The sequence below is a fragment of the Ceratotherium simum genome, chromosome 40 (genome assembly GCF_057802395.1).
Source record: "Ceratotherium simum simum isolate JZ-2026a chromosome 40, ASM5780239v1, whole genome shotgun sequence".
NCBI classification, from domain to species: Eukaryota; Metazoa; Chordata; class Mammalia; order Perissodactyla; family Rhinocerotidae; genus Ceratotherium; species Ceratotherium simum.
The window spans coordinates 5,979,368-5,995,470 of record NC_141939.1 but is presented as its reverse complement, the minus strand read 5'-3'; the positions used below and the strand labels follow the sequence as shown (position 1 = coordinate 5,995,470).

The 16,103-nt window shown below is 36.3% G+C and overlaps 1 protein-coding gene across 4 annotated transcripts in view; it reads left to right on the top strand.

The window, feature by feature from the left end:
- The window catches only part of TSGA10 (testis specific 10), a 124,793-nt gene that overhangs the window by 7,336 nt on the left and 101,354 nt on the right, over window positions 1–16,103 (top strand). For all 4 annotated transcript variants that reach the window (XM_087426203.1, XM_087426201.1, XM_014791654.2 and 1 more), the window contains 2 exons: window positions 937–1,065; window positions 11,191–11,406. In XM_087426203.1, the coding sequence (XP_087282329.1) occupies window positions 937–1,065; window positions 11,191–11,406 (345 nt within the window). The remainder of the gene's footprint in view (window positions 1–936; window positions 1,066–11,190; window positions 11,407–16,103) is intronic.

The following is a 16,103-nucleotide window of genomic DNA, read 5'->3' as shown; positions in this document are numbered from 1 at the left end:
TAACATAATGGCGGCCTTGATTCAGGGAAAGAACAAATTATTTCCCTAAATTACACAATTTCTAAGATACATTGTCAAGTGAAAAAGCACAATGCAGTGTAGTATGTATAGTAAGCTAAAGTGAAGAATCTTTAACATTTGTTATTTTGCATATGTGCAGATATGTATGTAGGAAAAATTCCTAGAAATGGAATTATTTGTACAGAAGCTATGTGCATTTGTAATGTTGCTAGATTTTACACAATTGTTGTCCGCAAATATTGTATCAATTTATGCTTTTACTGGTGATGTATAAGAATATGAAGTTATATACCCAACTTTTTGATCTTTGCCAATGTGGTGGTTAAAAAACGGTATGTCAGTGTTGTTTTAATTTGTATCCTTCTAAATGGTGAGATTGAATATCTTTAAATCTATTTAAAAGGCATTTTTGTGAAATATCCATATTTTTTGCCAATTTTTCTGAGAGTATTTTCTTTTCCTTTTTTATTTATAGGAATTATATATTAGGGAAGTTAGCTCTTTGTGATATGGGTAACAAACCTTTTTGTTAATATACAAAAGCAACAATAAACAGGTAGCTAGTTGACGACTATATTGGACAACACAGGCCGAGAAGTAGACTACTTAATTTGCTGCTGACCCATATTCCTTAGAACTGTAATTATCAAGGGGATAGGTTGGGGTATGTCTTCTTTGAAAAGCATATTCAATATTGTAGTTTTATATTTGGAAAACACACAGAGAAAGTTTTATAACATAAACTTTTAAGAAAGTAAACCTTGATGAAATCTTTTAACTTGTGGGACAATGTTAAAAACAATGGAAAATGTATCTAAGAATGCTGTTAATTTTTAAAGTTTATTGATTGTTGTGAAAAATCACAAAGCTGTCTTTAACTGAATGCCTCTGTATTATTCCCTTTCTTTCCACTAGGTTACCACCAAGGAACATGATTTTGGTCTAGGGGCTCCAGTTTCTGAAGCTGAAAAATACCAGAATACTCTCCAGCTAGAAGAAGAAGTGAGAAATCAAGATAGATTCATCTCTACACTGAAATTACAGGTTTCATTAATTTCTGTATATATTTCCCTGAATTAATTTGGGATGGGTACCTATTTTAAAACAAGAAGATGGAGAATAAATACTAATTCAGTGCTCATTTAAATCTTATGGGTCTAAAATCATTCCATTTTTGTCTGACCATTTTGATACACATGGATTCAGAGTCAGTGAGTGCAGACTGTGTGCCAGGTGTAGTATCAGGTCCTTTCAAGTACGTAGTCTTACTTAATCATCCCAACCTTGTGAAATAATGATGTTATTTCCATTTTACAGACATGGAAGCTTAAGTCCCAAGAGGTTAAAGAATTATATTTGACTAATGAGTGGCAGAGCTAGGATTTCTCTGAACTCCCAAGTTAGCTAGGATTTGAATCCAGTTCTCTGAACTCCAAGTTAGTATTGTTTTTATCCTCCTGGTAACTGACATGTAGTATAGCTATTAATAAAGGCTATTAAAAGAAACTTCCTCTCCTAGGAAGATGGAGTTGACTTACTTTTCCCTATTCCTCCCACTAAGTACAGCTAAAAACCCTGAACATTATGTATAAAACAAACATAAGAGCACTATGCAAGGTGGGAAGAAAAAGGAGCCCTGGCTAGGGGCCTCAACACACAATGAATGACATGTTAGTGAGTTCCTGGATTTTCTTTTTGCTCCATATGTCCCAGACAGAGTGCTGGAAAACCTGCCACCCAGAAACAACAATGGGTGCAGACAAAAAAGGTCTTAGAAAAGCCCTCCCTCTCTAGCCAAAGGACCAGGAAAGGAGCAGCCTAGCGAGGCAGATGACTTTTAGACAATAATTGCCCGCTCTAAGCAAACACCATGGAAAAAACATAGCCTTGTTCCTGCCAGCAAAGGCTGAGTAAAGAGCCTAGACTTCCACCCTTACTGCTGTAACAAGGAGCCCCAACTGCGCCTCCAGCCCACCCCTTCTCCAAACCCCACATCCCACCAGGGTCGTATCAAAGAATAAGGCTGAGTGGGAAACCAAGACTTTTGTGCCCATCAGGCAGTAAGGAAGTCCCCAACCCCATAGTGTCAGCGATGCCCCCTTTCCTCCTTGCTGGGGTGGTTTCAGAGGAGACCTATCGTAGAGTCAGAACTTTTACCACCCCTCAGCGGTAACATGTCCACCCACCCACAGTGGCAGTGGAGGACACGTGGGAGCGGTAATGAGGCGCCTCTGTTCTTCCTAGCTGTGGTGGTATCAGCAAAGCCCTAGTGGGGAGGCTGAACTCCCAACCCTGCCCAGCAATAACAGGGAGCCCTACCCTCCCCAGGTGACAATGGAGGCCTAGTGGAGAAATTGGACTTCCACCCCCACCTAGCAGTAGCAGACAATGTCCCCCTTTTCTAGCTGGAGCAGTGTCACAGGAAGCCTACTAAAACACAAGAGCCAGAGTCTTAGAATATAAGGTCTCAATTTAAAAAATCACTCTTCATCCCAATCATGAATATCTCAGCTACAATGAGAAAAGATAATCAAGAGACACCAACACTGAGATGAATGAGATATTACAATTATCTGATGAGGATTATCTGACAAGCCATCATATAAATGTTTCAGTAAGCAATTTTGAGCATGCTTGAAACAAACTAAAAAATAGAAAAATCTCAGCAAAGCAACAAAATGTGTAAAGAAGAACCAAATGGAAATTTTGGAAGCAGCCAAGATGTTCTTTAATAGGTGAACGGATAAACAAACTGTGGTACATCCATACAATGGAATATTATTCATTGATAAAAAGAAATGTGTTATCAAGCCACAAAAAGACTTGAAGGAAACTTGAAAGCATTTTGCTAGGTGAAAAAAGCCAATCTGAAAAGGTTACATACTCTGTGATTCCAACTATGTAACCTTCTGGAAAAGGCAAAACATAGAGACATTAGAAAGTTCACAGGTTGCAAGGGATTTGGAGGGAGGAGGAGGGCTGGATAGAGCACAGGAAATTTTTAGGGCAGTGAAATGATTCTGTATGATACAGTAATGATGGATACATGTCATTATACATTTGTCAGAACCCTAGAATCCACATCCAAAGAGTGAAACCTAATGTAAACTGTGGACTTTAGTTAAAGTATCAATATTGCTTCACCAATTGTACCAAATGTACCACACTAATACAAAATGTAAATAAGAGAGGAAACTGTATGTGGGCAGGAGAAGGGGTATGTGGGAAAACTCTCTGTACTTCCTGATCAGTTTTTATGTGTACCTAAAACTGCTCTAAGAAAAATAAATTTAAAAAATGCATGGGAGAAGAAATTTCCAAATCATATATCTGATAAGGGATTAAAATCTAGAATATATAAAGAACTCAACAACAACAAAAAACCCAACGCAAAAATGGGCAAAGGATTTGAATAGACATTTCTCCAAAGAGGATATACAAATAGCCAATAAGCACATGAAAAGATACTCAGCATCATCAACCATTAAGGAAATGCAGCAAAACCACAATGAGATATCACTTCATACCCATTAGGATGACTGTTATCAAAAAAACAAATAACAAGCATTGGTGAGAATGTGGAGAAACTGGAGCCCTTGTGCACTGCTAGTGGGAATGTAAAATGGTGCAGCTGTGCTGGATAAAAGAAGTTCCTCCAAAAGTTAAGTATAGAATTACCATATGATCCAGCTATTCCACTCCTAGGTATATCCCCAAAAGATTAAAAGCAGAGACTCAAACAGATACTTGTACACCAATGTTCATAGCAGCATTATTGACAATAGCCAAAAGGTGGAAACAACGCACATGTCCATCAACAGATGAAGGGATAAATAAAATGTGGTATGTACATAAAATGGAGTATTATTCAGGCTTAGAAAAGGATGAAATTCTGATACAAGGCTACAACATAGATGAGCCTTGAAAGCGTCATGCTAAGTGAAATAAACCAGGCACAGAAGTACAAATATTGTATGATTCCCTGTATATGAGGTACCTAGAATAGGCAGATTCATAGTTATTTAATGAGTCGAGTTTCTGTTTGGGATGATTAAAAAGTTCTGGAAATGGATATGGGATGGTTGCACAACATTGTGAATGTACTTAATGCCACCAAATTGTACACTTAAAAGTGATTAGAATGGTAAATTTTATGATATGTATATTTTAGCACAATAAAAAAAGTTAAAAAAATACGGTAACTGAAGTAAAAAACTCAATGTTCTCAAACAACAGAATGGAAGGGAGAGAGGAATGAATCAGTGACCATGAGAATAGAAAAATAGAAATTACCTAATCTGAACAACAGAGAGAAAATTGGTTGAAAAAATGTGAACAGAGGCTCAGGGACAGGTGGGACTAGGACAAAAGATCTAATATTTGGGTCATCGGAGTCCCAGAAAGAAAGGTAAAAGAGGTGGGGCTGAAAAAGTATTTGAAGAAATAATAGCTACATATTCCTCAAATTTGGCAAAAGATGTGTAAGACAGGTTAAAGAAAGTGAGTGAACACCTACCAGGAGTCTCCCCAAGAAATCCACCCCACAACATTTCATATTCAAAGTTGTAAAAACTAAAGACAAAAAAAAAAAATCCTGAAAGAAACCAGAGGAACAATTGATTACCTATAGGGGAGCACCAATTCAAATGACAGCAGATCTGAAAACATGGAGGTCAGAAGGAAGTGATACAACATTTGTCAAGTGCTAGAAGAAAAGAACTCTCAATTCAGTGTTCTGTATCTGGTGACAGTATCCTTCAGAAATGAAGAGAAAATCAAGACATTCTCAGATAAGGAAAACTAAGAGAATTGGTTGCCGGCAGAGTTACCCTAGAAGAATAGCTAAAGACATGTCTCTAACTAGGAAAGAAACGATACAAGAGGGAATCTTGGAAGAATAGGGAGGCAGAAAGAACAACACACAGAGCGGAAGTGTGGGTAAATGCAATAGAATTTCCTCTCCGAGAGGGCAGTTTTCTAAATTATGTTAAATGTAGTTCTCAATGCATGGAGAAGAAATATTTAAGGCAATTATTTTATTAATAGAGGAGGGTAAAGGGACATAAAGGGGGTAAGATTTCTACACTTCGCTTGAACTGGTAAAATGTAGGCTGTGATAAGTTATGAATATAACATAACACCTAGAGCAACCCCTAAAAAGGTATGCAAAGAGATATACTCAAAAACACTGTAAGTAAATTAAAATGGAATTCTAAAAAATGTTCAAGTAACTCGCAGGAAGGCAGGAAAAACAGCAGAAAACAAAAAAAGTTACACTTGAATCTTAACATGAAAGTAATTACATTCAATACGTACAGTCTAAATACGTCAATTAAAAGACAGAAACTGGCAGAGTGGATTTAAAAAAACCCTATCTTTAGGTTGTCTACAAGAAATATACTTCAAATGTAATAATATAGCTAGGTTGAAAGGCATACAGACCCAAAAGGAAGAAATAAAACTGTCCCTGTTTGCAGATGACATGATCTTATACCTAGAAAATCTCATAAAATCTACATTACAGAGACTAAAAATAATAAATGAGTTCAGCAGGTTCAGAATACAAGACAAACGTATTAATTGTATTTGTGTATGTTAGCAATTAACATGTGAAAATCAAAATTAAAAATGCAATAAATTTACAATTACTTAAATAGAAAATGGAATCCTTAGATGTAAATCTAACAAAATAAATATAACCTTGTATTCTGAAAACTACAAAATGCTAAGTAAGGAAATCAAAGAAGATCTAAACAAATGGAGAGACATATCATGTTCATGGATTGGAAGCCTCAACATAGTAAAGATGTCCGTTGTCTCCAAATCGATATACACGTTTAGTGCAATTCCCAGCAAAAACACTTCTGAAAAAGAGTAATAAAGTGGAAAGAGTCATTCTCCTTGATTTCAAAACTTAGTATATAGTTACAGTAATCAAGACTGTATGGTATTGCTAGAGGGATAGACACATAGATAAATGATGCAGAATAGAGAATCCAGAAATAGCCTTACATAAGTACAACCAAATGATTTTTGACAGAGGTGCAAATGCAGTCTGATGAAGGAAAGATAGTCTTTTCAACAAATGGTGCTGGAGCAATTGGATATCTTTTAGGGAAAAAAATGAGCCTAGACCAAACCTCACACCTTATATAAAAATTAACTCAAAATGGATCATAGATTTAAATGTAAAACTATGAAACTTAGAGGTAACAGGAGAAGATCTTCAAGACCTTGGACTTGGTGAAGAGTTCTTAGACATCACACCAAAAGCAAGATTCATAAAAGAAAAAGTTGATAATTTGGACTTGATCAAAATTTAAGTCTTTTGCTCTGTGAAAGACCCTGTTAATGGGATGAGAAGACAAGCTACAAACCGTGTTTCTGCCAGAAGAATCATATTTAGAACACATGAAGTACTCTCAAAACTCAACAGTGAAAAGCAAACAATCTAATTAGAAAATGAGCAAAAGACATGAAGAGATATTTCACAGAAGGCTATGTGGTTGATAAATAAGCACATAAAAAGATGTTCATCTTTTCTAAACAACAGGGAAATGCAAAGTAAGACTATGATGAGGTAACAATGCACACCTATAAGAACAGCTAAAATAAAAAGTAGTGACAATACCAAATGCTGGCCAGGATGAGGAGAAATTGGATCACTCATACATTCCTAGCGGGAATGGGAAATGGTACAGCCACTCTGAAAAATAGTTTAGTTCTTATAAAACTAAACATACGTTTACCATACAAGCCAGCAATTGCACTCGTGGGCATTTATTCCGAAGAAATGAAAACTTATGTCCACTTAAAAACCTGAATACAGTTTTTCATAGCAGCTTGATTTGTTAAGCCAAAAACTGGAAACAACTAAAGTTTCTCTTAATTGGGGAATGAGTAAGCAAACTGATAATCCATACCATGGAATATTACTCAGCAATAAAAAGGAATGAACTATTGATCCACATAGCAACTTGGATAGATCTCAAGGGCATTGTGCTGAGTGAAAAAGCCAGTGTCAAAGATCACATACTCGGATCTTTATCACGTGATTTTATTTATATAACGTTCTCGAAATGACAAAATTATAGAGATTAATGGTTGCTAAGAGTTAAGAATGGGGAGGGAGGGAGAGGATGGGACTATAAAGCGCCAACAAGAGGGCAATCTTTGTGATGATAGAATCACTCTGTATTTTATTGAAGTGGTAGTTACAGCAATCTACACATGTGATAAAATGGTATAGAACAATATGCACACATTGTACCAATGTTTAATCTCTGGGTTTGATATTATACTATAATTATTTAAGATGTAACTACTGGGGGAAGCTGAGTTAAGAGCACATGAACCTTCTCTGTACTATGTTTGCAACTTCCTGCGACTCTTTAGTTATTTCAAAATAAAGAGTTTTTTTTAAAGAAAGCCTTTTGATTTCCTATTATCTGCCAGAAATTTTACTTGAACTTTTCTGTAACTCTAACTACAATCCTGCAAATTGTAGGTATTCTCTCCATTTAACAGATAAGGCTCAAGAGTCTTCCATTTATTTTTCTGAAGTCAAATGCATCTTTTAGGATCAAGAGAATATGGTATATTACCCAAAGTTAAGCAACTGGTAAAGAACTGCAATGGAATTTGAACCTGTCTGCCTAAGTCCAAAGCGCACGTCCTTTCTATTACTCTAAACTGCCTCTTCTAAAGTACTTGTGCTTGGAATTGAGTAAAAGTAGGGCTTCATGTCAGAGTGTTTGTTTATAATTTGTTTTATTTATTCATTTAACAATAATTTGAGCATTATGTGCTAGATGTATAATAAATGATACAGAAATGAGAGGTATGTTGATAAAGAAATTAGGGACACAATTCCTTAAGTTGCTTAGAATTTAGTGGAAGGAACAGGGAAGTAAACAAATGATTATAATACATCTCATAAAATACTAAGATAATCTATATAAGACTTATATATAAATTTATATAAGAGGCTTTATGGGAGCACAGAGAGGAGAAGCATTTAACTTCTCCTGGTGCAGTGCAGGTTATCAAACATTTTTAGTGTGTTCTTGTTGCTCGGAAATGTGGCACTGTAGAAGCCATGAACAAAGGCAAAAAGACATATAGATAGATGAAGTTTATCTGTTTGGTTATCCCACATCCTATAGTTAAAAAAAAATACAAGTAATGAAAATAGCTTAGATACTAAGAGTAAGGGAAAATAGAGAAACTTAGTGAAAGTATGGGATGAGAATAGCAAACAGACAGGAAAGCATTGTGCAGAGTTTCTGTGTTAGTTGCTAGAGGTGGGCTGCAGATTGGCTTTAAAATTCTGAGAGGTAAAGGCAAAAAGGAAATTTTAGATAAATAATTCATGGTCCACAGGGTAAGGACAAATCAAGTATCCAAAAGAAGTACATGTTTTCCTGAAATTGAGACCTGAGCAAAGTTTTCCCTGAGGCTTCTTATAAAGAGGGTTCTGTGACATAGTATATAATATTTTCAATAACTTCCCTAATATAGGTTTTAAAATGAGGTTAGTGAGATTGTTCCTACAGTGTGTCTGAAGCTTAGGTATATATTGGGGATGGTGGAAGGTTGGGCTGGACAGGTCACTAGGGCTGGGATCACAAATGGCGTTTTCTCATCTTATTCTCAGTGTGATGGAGCATGTAAGTTACAGGAGTTATCTCAAATTTGCATTTTCAAAGATTTTTTAACTGTATATGGGAGAAGGCCAGATGAGAAGAGAGGAGGAGGTATTGTTAAAATTCAAGCCAGTTGTGATAAAAGACTCAACTAAGGAAATAAGTGCATTTACAGTTTCCCTTTTTTGTTTTTTTTTTTTTGTGAGGAAGATCAGCCCTGAGCTAGAGTCCATGCTAATCCTCCTCTTTTTGCTGAGGAAGACCGGCTCTGAGCTAACATCTATTGCCAATCCTCCTCCTTTTTTTTTTTTCTTCCTCAAAGCCCCAGTAGGTAGTTCTATGTCATAGTTGCACATCCTTCTAGTTGTTGTATGTGGGACGTGGCCTCAGCATGGCTGGAGAAGCGGTGCGGCGGTGCGCGCCTGGGCTCCGAACCCGGGCCGCCAGTAGCAGAGCATGCGCACTTAACCGCTAAGCCAGGGGCCAGCCCTCCCTTTTTGTTTTTTTTAAAATTCTTCAAATTTTTTCTTGTTTCCTGGATTTGATAGTTCAAACTCTTTACCTCTAAATCTGAAATTTAGTGTGCCTTACAAAATGCCAAAGGAAGAGTTGGATTAAAATAATGGCTTTTACTGTGCTGCTTGGCTTGTATTTTTTGAATATAATAAATGTTGTAACATATTTAGTTAAATTCATAAAATTATAATTCATGATTTTTAGAATATTTCCTTATATAGTGACAAATTATAGATAAAGTTTATATTTTAAAGAAAACTTTGTGGATTTTGGTGGTTTGGAAAGAGCTATCTCTATAGTTATTTGAAAAGAGCAAGGTCACGGGCCGGCTCCATGGCTTAGCGGTTAAGTGCACGCTCTCCAGTGCTGGCGGCCTGGGTTTGGATCCCAGGCACGCACCGACGCACTGCTTCTCCGTCCATGCTGAGACCACGTCCCACATACAGCAACTAGAAGAATGTTCAGCTATGACATACAACTATCTACTGGGGCTTTGGGGGGAAAAATTAAGTAAATAAATAAAATTATTAAAAAAAAAAAAAGAGCAAGGTCAGGGCAAGGGTAATGTTAGAACTAAGAATAGCATTAGATGAGGGATTTAGTAATTTCAGATGCTCCTTAAGACCAAGACTATTTTTTCTTCTTTTTACATCTTCTACAGGATAGCAACACAGTGCCTTGAATACTGTAGGTGCTCAATAAATGCTTGTTAAATACACAATGAGAGACAATACTATGGAAAAGGACTTTTGTGCCACCATTTTAATGTTCTTTTTTTTTTTTTTTTTCCTGAGGAAGACCAGCTCTGAGCCAACATCCATTGCCAGTCCTCCTCCCTTTTTTTTTTTCCCCCAAAGCCCCCATAGATAGTTGTATGTCATAGTTGCACATCCTTCCAGTTGCTGCACGTGGGACGCGGTCCCAGCATGGCCAGAGAAGTGGTGCGCCGGTGCTCGCTCGGGATCCGAACCCGGGCCGCCAGCAGCGGAGCGCGCGCACTTAGCTGCCAAGCCACGGAGCTGGCCCTGTGCCACCATTTTATCTCATAGATATTTCTGTTATGGCACTTAACATGTTGTATTTGTATTTTCTCAAGTAAACAATAAATTCTCTGAGGGCAGGTATCTAACTTATCTTTGTATCTTTGGAATTTAACATAGTTCCTGACTTGAATACTGTAGGTGCTCAATAAATGTTTGTTAAATACACAATGAGAGACAAATACTATGGAAAAGGACTTTTGTGCCACCATTTTATCTCATAGCTATTTCTGTTATGGCACTTAACATGTTGTATTTGTATTTTCTCAAGTAAACAATAAATTCTCTGAGGGCAGGTATCTAACTTATCTTTGTATCTTTGGAATTTAACATAGTTCCTGACATATAATCATTGTTCAATGGGTCTAATATATTTTTTTTCCTTTAAAGGCATTTGGATACCTTCGTGATAGAAAAGGCCCTTTTCTTCATCCGTTGATGGTTTGATAGTGGGCTGGGAAGGAAAGCTGTGGTCCTCCACATTAGTCAGCAAATACTTGATTGATTTGGTATTTAGCTTAGTCAAGTAAGTTATTGATATGTTCAAAAGGACTTTTCTAAAGAGTTAACATTTTGATAACAATAATTAGAAGTTTAATCCGGAAGAATGCTTAATTGATGATGTTAATTATTAAAATTAAATAATTTTGAGACTGGTTTCTTTTTTACAGATATAAATATTTAGCCATTTTTTCTAATAGTTTGGTTAAAATCAATAGTAATTAATTTTTTATCAAACTGTAAATTGTCTTGAAAGATATAGCTATATACTTTAAATTTTCATTGAATATATTTTTTCAGATAGGTAATACATGGTGCAAAATTCAAAAAATAAAAAAAGATATATAGTTAAGTCTCCTTGCCAGGGAAGCAAACTTCCCTTCCTGATTCCAGTAACCTAGTTGTTCTCCTCAGAGGGAAGCTAAGGAACTGTTTTAATGTGGTTATTTTCTTTCTAATTGTAACAGATTGAAGATCTCAAACAGACAAATCATGGCTTGGAAGAATATGTTAGGAAACTCTTGGATAGTAAGGAGGTGGTAAGCAGTCAAGTAGACGATTTAACCAGCCACAATGAGCATCTTTGTAAAGAATTGATTAAAATTGACCAACTAGCAGAGCAACTGGAAAAAGAGAAAAATTTTGTGGTGGATACTGCCGACAAGGAACTTGAAGAAGCAAAGGTACTAGATTTACCACTGATCAGGATTTTAGTTCTACTTTAAACATCATGTGATTGTTAAATGCAGTGGAAAAAGTGATATTCTCATTTATATCATTTCAAAGTTTTTTAGATTTGATATTATATTTAAATGTCTATTCTAAGGATTAATTATATTGTATCTCACATTTTATTTCTTCTAAAAATTTTTTCTCAAAAAATTTCCTGAGTAATACGTAGTCATGGTAAAAACTTCAAGCAACAGGAGTGTTATGTATATAGAACATTTCTCTCCCTCCCTAATCCTTCTCTCCTCTGCAGACATACCTGTGAAATTTGTCAATCTTGACTGACTTCTGAGTTTTGATTCTTTTTTTTGTGGTTCCTCTCCCCCTTTTAAAAATTTGAATAGACTATTTTTTAGAGCAGGTTTAGATTCACAGCAAAATTAAGCAGAAGGTACGGAGATTTCCCATATACCCCTGCCCAGACACATGCATAGCCTCCCCCATTATCAGCATCCCCCACCAAAGTGGTACATTTGTTAAAATTGATGAACCTACATTGATACATCATTGTCACTCAGAGTCCATAGCTTATATTAGGGTTCACACTTGTGTTTTACATTCTATGGGTTTGGACAAATATACGATGACATGTATCCGTTATGGGATCATACTGCATATTTTCACTGCCCTAAAAGTCTCTGTGCTCTGACTAGTTTTGAATCTTGTTTATGAAGGCCTTCTCACCTCAAGAACTACAAGAATGTTTTCTACACTTTTGCTAGTTTAAAAAATTTTTAAGTTTTAACTCCTCTGGAATTTCTTTTTGTTCTAATATAAGGTAGGGTTGATTAGTCCTTTCTTTAGTCAGTGATTTGAAGTGCCATTTTAACAGATACTAAAGTCTCGTATACACGTGGATATGTTTCTGGACCATTTGGTTTCATTGATTCATTTGCCATTTTCTATGCCACTACCACGTTATTTTAATTACTGTAACCTCATGATATTTTGATAAACATTTTATTTCTTGATTGAGTTTTAGTACTCTGCCATGAAATTTAGAAACTAGGACTTTAAACACAATTATAAAATGAAGACAATTTCATTTCTCATTGCTGCCTAATGGCTTATTAGCAAGACACAGAGCGTATTTGAAAGCCAGGAAACAACCTGTTGAATTTTTAAATGCTAACGTGTGAATGTGCTTATTTGTCTTGATTTTATTAATCACCAAATTAGTAAGTTGTGTTTGTAAAGGTAGTTTTCCAAAGCTAATTGTTGTTACATGTTGTTTCTTAAAAATCTTTTAATGTACTTTTGGTAGCATATAATAAAGCATATTATATGCTACTCTTGGTACTATATGATAAAGCAATTAAATCAATGATCAGATTGAGAACATAGATGGTAGTGAAAGCATTATTACAGTAATTTGAAATATAAGAGCACAGTTAATGAACTCTAGGATCATATGTGTTTGTATGCAGTAACCTCCCTTAGACTGCATAAAGGATAAGTGAGTCTAAATTAGTGAAAAGCCTGAATAATGGAATATTTGAATACCTAAAGTTTATTACTTTAATGTAAGGACACAGTCTTCTCTAACATTGTTGCCTGGAGGATGTCCTTAGGAGAATTATTTGAGGGAGCAGACATGAATGATAGGTTCTTAATTGTCACTTTTTTTATCTTATAATGGTTGCTACCAAAGAATTTGAAGGACATTTAAAAGTAGCTTGAATATTTTAAATATTTCTCAATAAACTCTTTTGTTTGTGTTATTTCTTTCTTTAAGAATAGTTATCCTTCATTTATAGTTTAATGGTAAATTGGGTTGTCTTAATTATAAAAATTATCAAATTAACGTTTTTTTATGTCTTCCTTGTTTTCTTCTTCAAATTAAAAATTAACTGCACCCCTTCCCAGACGGTGGGAAGCCTACTTGGCCAAATTCCTGTGAAGAGAGTACCCAGTTTAGAAGTCATCGATTTTAAACGGTTGTTAGAGTCTATGTTCTAGAGAGAGAGAGAGAGTATTCTGTCAGGGTGAATCTTCTGGTATCAGAAGGGAGAATTTCAGGAATGGAAAACATCTAAAATAAAAGTGCTAGGATTTACCTAAACTTAAAATATTAAATTCATAAATGGAAATTCTGCCTGGCTCAGAAAAGAGTGAAGTAGATATCCATATATAACGTGGAACTTGGGGTGTATTTGAGAGTTGGAAGCTATTCGGGGAAGAGGTTGGCAGCAGTGTTAGAGTAGAGATAGCATTGCTGATGCAGGGAAAACATTGGAAAGTTAATAAAGAGAGGACAGAATGGAACTAGGTCCTTTGGGTTGGTAGAATGCCCTGAAGTGAAATCACCAGCTTCTCTAAGTGACTGTTACAGGTAGAATGGGGATTAGAAAGAAGCATGATCATTGTTGGGGATGTGAAAACCAATGCATGTTGTCATCATCCTTAAGTCGTTGGGTGTGTGGTTTAGTTAATGCAATTACTGGGGAGAGATTCCTTGCCTGATTTGTGGGATGAGGCTTGAGACAAGAGAATTTCTAATTTGAGAGCTGAGAAAGAATGTTTGAGTTCCTATACTGTTTGAGATTATACTCTAGATATGTGGAGGTAGAGTCTGAGGCTAAAGCTACTGTTTGTCTGCAATGGAGATAGTATTAAAATTATTTACTGGGAAGAATTTACTTTTAGTTAGTCATATATTTTTTTTTTAAGATTTTATTTATTTATTTTCCCCCCCTAAAGCCCCAGTAGATAGTTGTATGTCATAGCTGCACATCCTTCTAGTTGCTGTATGTGGGACGCGGACCCAGCATGGCTGGAGAAGCGGTGTGTTGGTGCGCGCCTGGGATCCGAACCCCGGGCCGCCAGCAGTGGAGCGCACGCACTTAACCGCTAAGCCACGGGGCTGGCCCATAGTTAGTCATGTTTTTAAAGTTACAGAGTAACTTCTTTCATCATTTTTGAGTATTTACTATTGTGTTATCTATTGCTATGTAACAAATTACTCCTAAACCGTAATGGCTTCAAATGAAACATTGTATTTCAGAGTTTCTGTGAGTTGGGGAATTCAAGTGCAGCTTAGGTGAGTAGTTCTTGTTCCTGGTATTTTAGGAAATTGTAATCAAGATGATAGCTAGGCTGCCATCATGACTGGTACTGGAGACTTTCTTACTCAGGTGGCTGTTGGCTTTTGGCAAGAAGACTCAGTTCCTTGCCGGGTGGACCTCTCCTTAGGGTTGCTTGATATTTTGTTTACGGCATCTGGCTTCCCCCGTGAGCCAGCAATCCAAGAGAGACAGCAAGGAGGAGTCGGCAATGCCTGTTATGACCCAGTCTCAAAAGTTACATACCATCCTTTCCGCCATATCCTATTCGTTAGAAGTGAGTCACTGAGTATAGCCCACACTGAAGGGGAGGGAAATTAAGCTCCATCTTTTGAAGGAAGGAGTATCAGGATTTGTGGACATATTTCAAAACCACCACAACTATATGCCTTCTTTTATCTTCTAATCTTGAGTTATCATTCATGCCTTAAAACAGTTTCCCAGGTAATCAAACATACTTTTTTGGAGTATGAAAAAGCCAAATTGCAATTTTACCATGACTCGTTTCTTCATACAGTTATTTCTAATTAACATAGGGCCATTATTGAACTGGATCCCCGGTAGCCCTTGTCATCATTGTTACCTTTGTATGTGATTCAGTCAATCAAAAATATTTCAAAACCTACCATGTGGAAAACACAGTGTAAAGCCTATTTAAGTTTTCACCCCCCCACCCCCCACTGAAGGAGTAAACACACACATTTACTCCTCCTCTCTCCCCTGCTTTATTTTTCTCTGTAGCACTTTCCTACTACTTTTCCCCTCCCTCGCTCTGCTGCAGCCACACTACCCTCCTAGCTAGTCCTTGGAATTCAGCAGACATTCCTTTGCCTTAGGACCTTTGCTATTGCTGTATCTTCTGCCTGGCATGTTCTTCTCCCAAATTTTTATATTGTTGACTCCCTCCATCTGTTAAGTCTTTGCTCAAAGGTCACTTTTCAATGAGGACTTCCCCATCACCCTATTTAAAATTCCAACCTATTCCTCTGTAAACACCCCCAATATCCTTAACTCTGCCCTTTTTCCCCTAATGTACTATATAATTTATTTGTTAGTTTTATTTTTTGTTGTCTACCCCAGCTGGAATGTAAGGTCCTCAAAGGCTGGGACCTTTGTCTATTTTGTTCACTGTTTTGTCTTAAGTGCCTAGAACAGATGTGAGTGCTCATTATATATTTTTTGAATGACACAATCACTATCTGACATATGTTTTATCTATTATCTTTTGTTTTTCTCTTTTCACCTAGAATGTAAGCTCCGTGAAGGCAGAGATTTTTGTCTATTTTATTCACTGCTATACCCAGCATATAACACAATGTTCAGGCACGTAGTAGGTCCTCATTAAATAATTGTCAAATAAATGAAAGCACTAGGTTAGCATCTTTTATTTGGGCCAGTTATAATTTTGTTTTTCAGAGTGGAATCAGCATTGTTTTTTTGCTTTATAAGAGTAATACATGTTTATTATAAAGATTTCAGTCCATATAGAAGAGTATAATGTGGAAAACAACATCTACCGTAATCACACCTTGCTATACCTAGACATAATCTGTCTTCCTCAGTTTACATATTGCTTATGTTCCATCTGT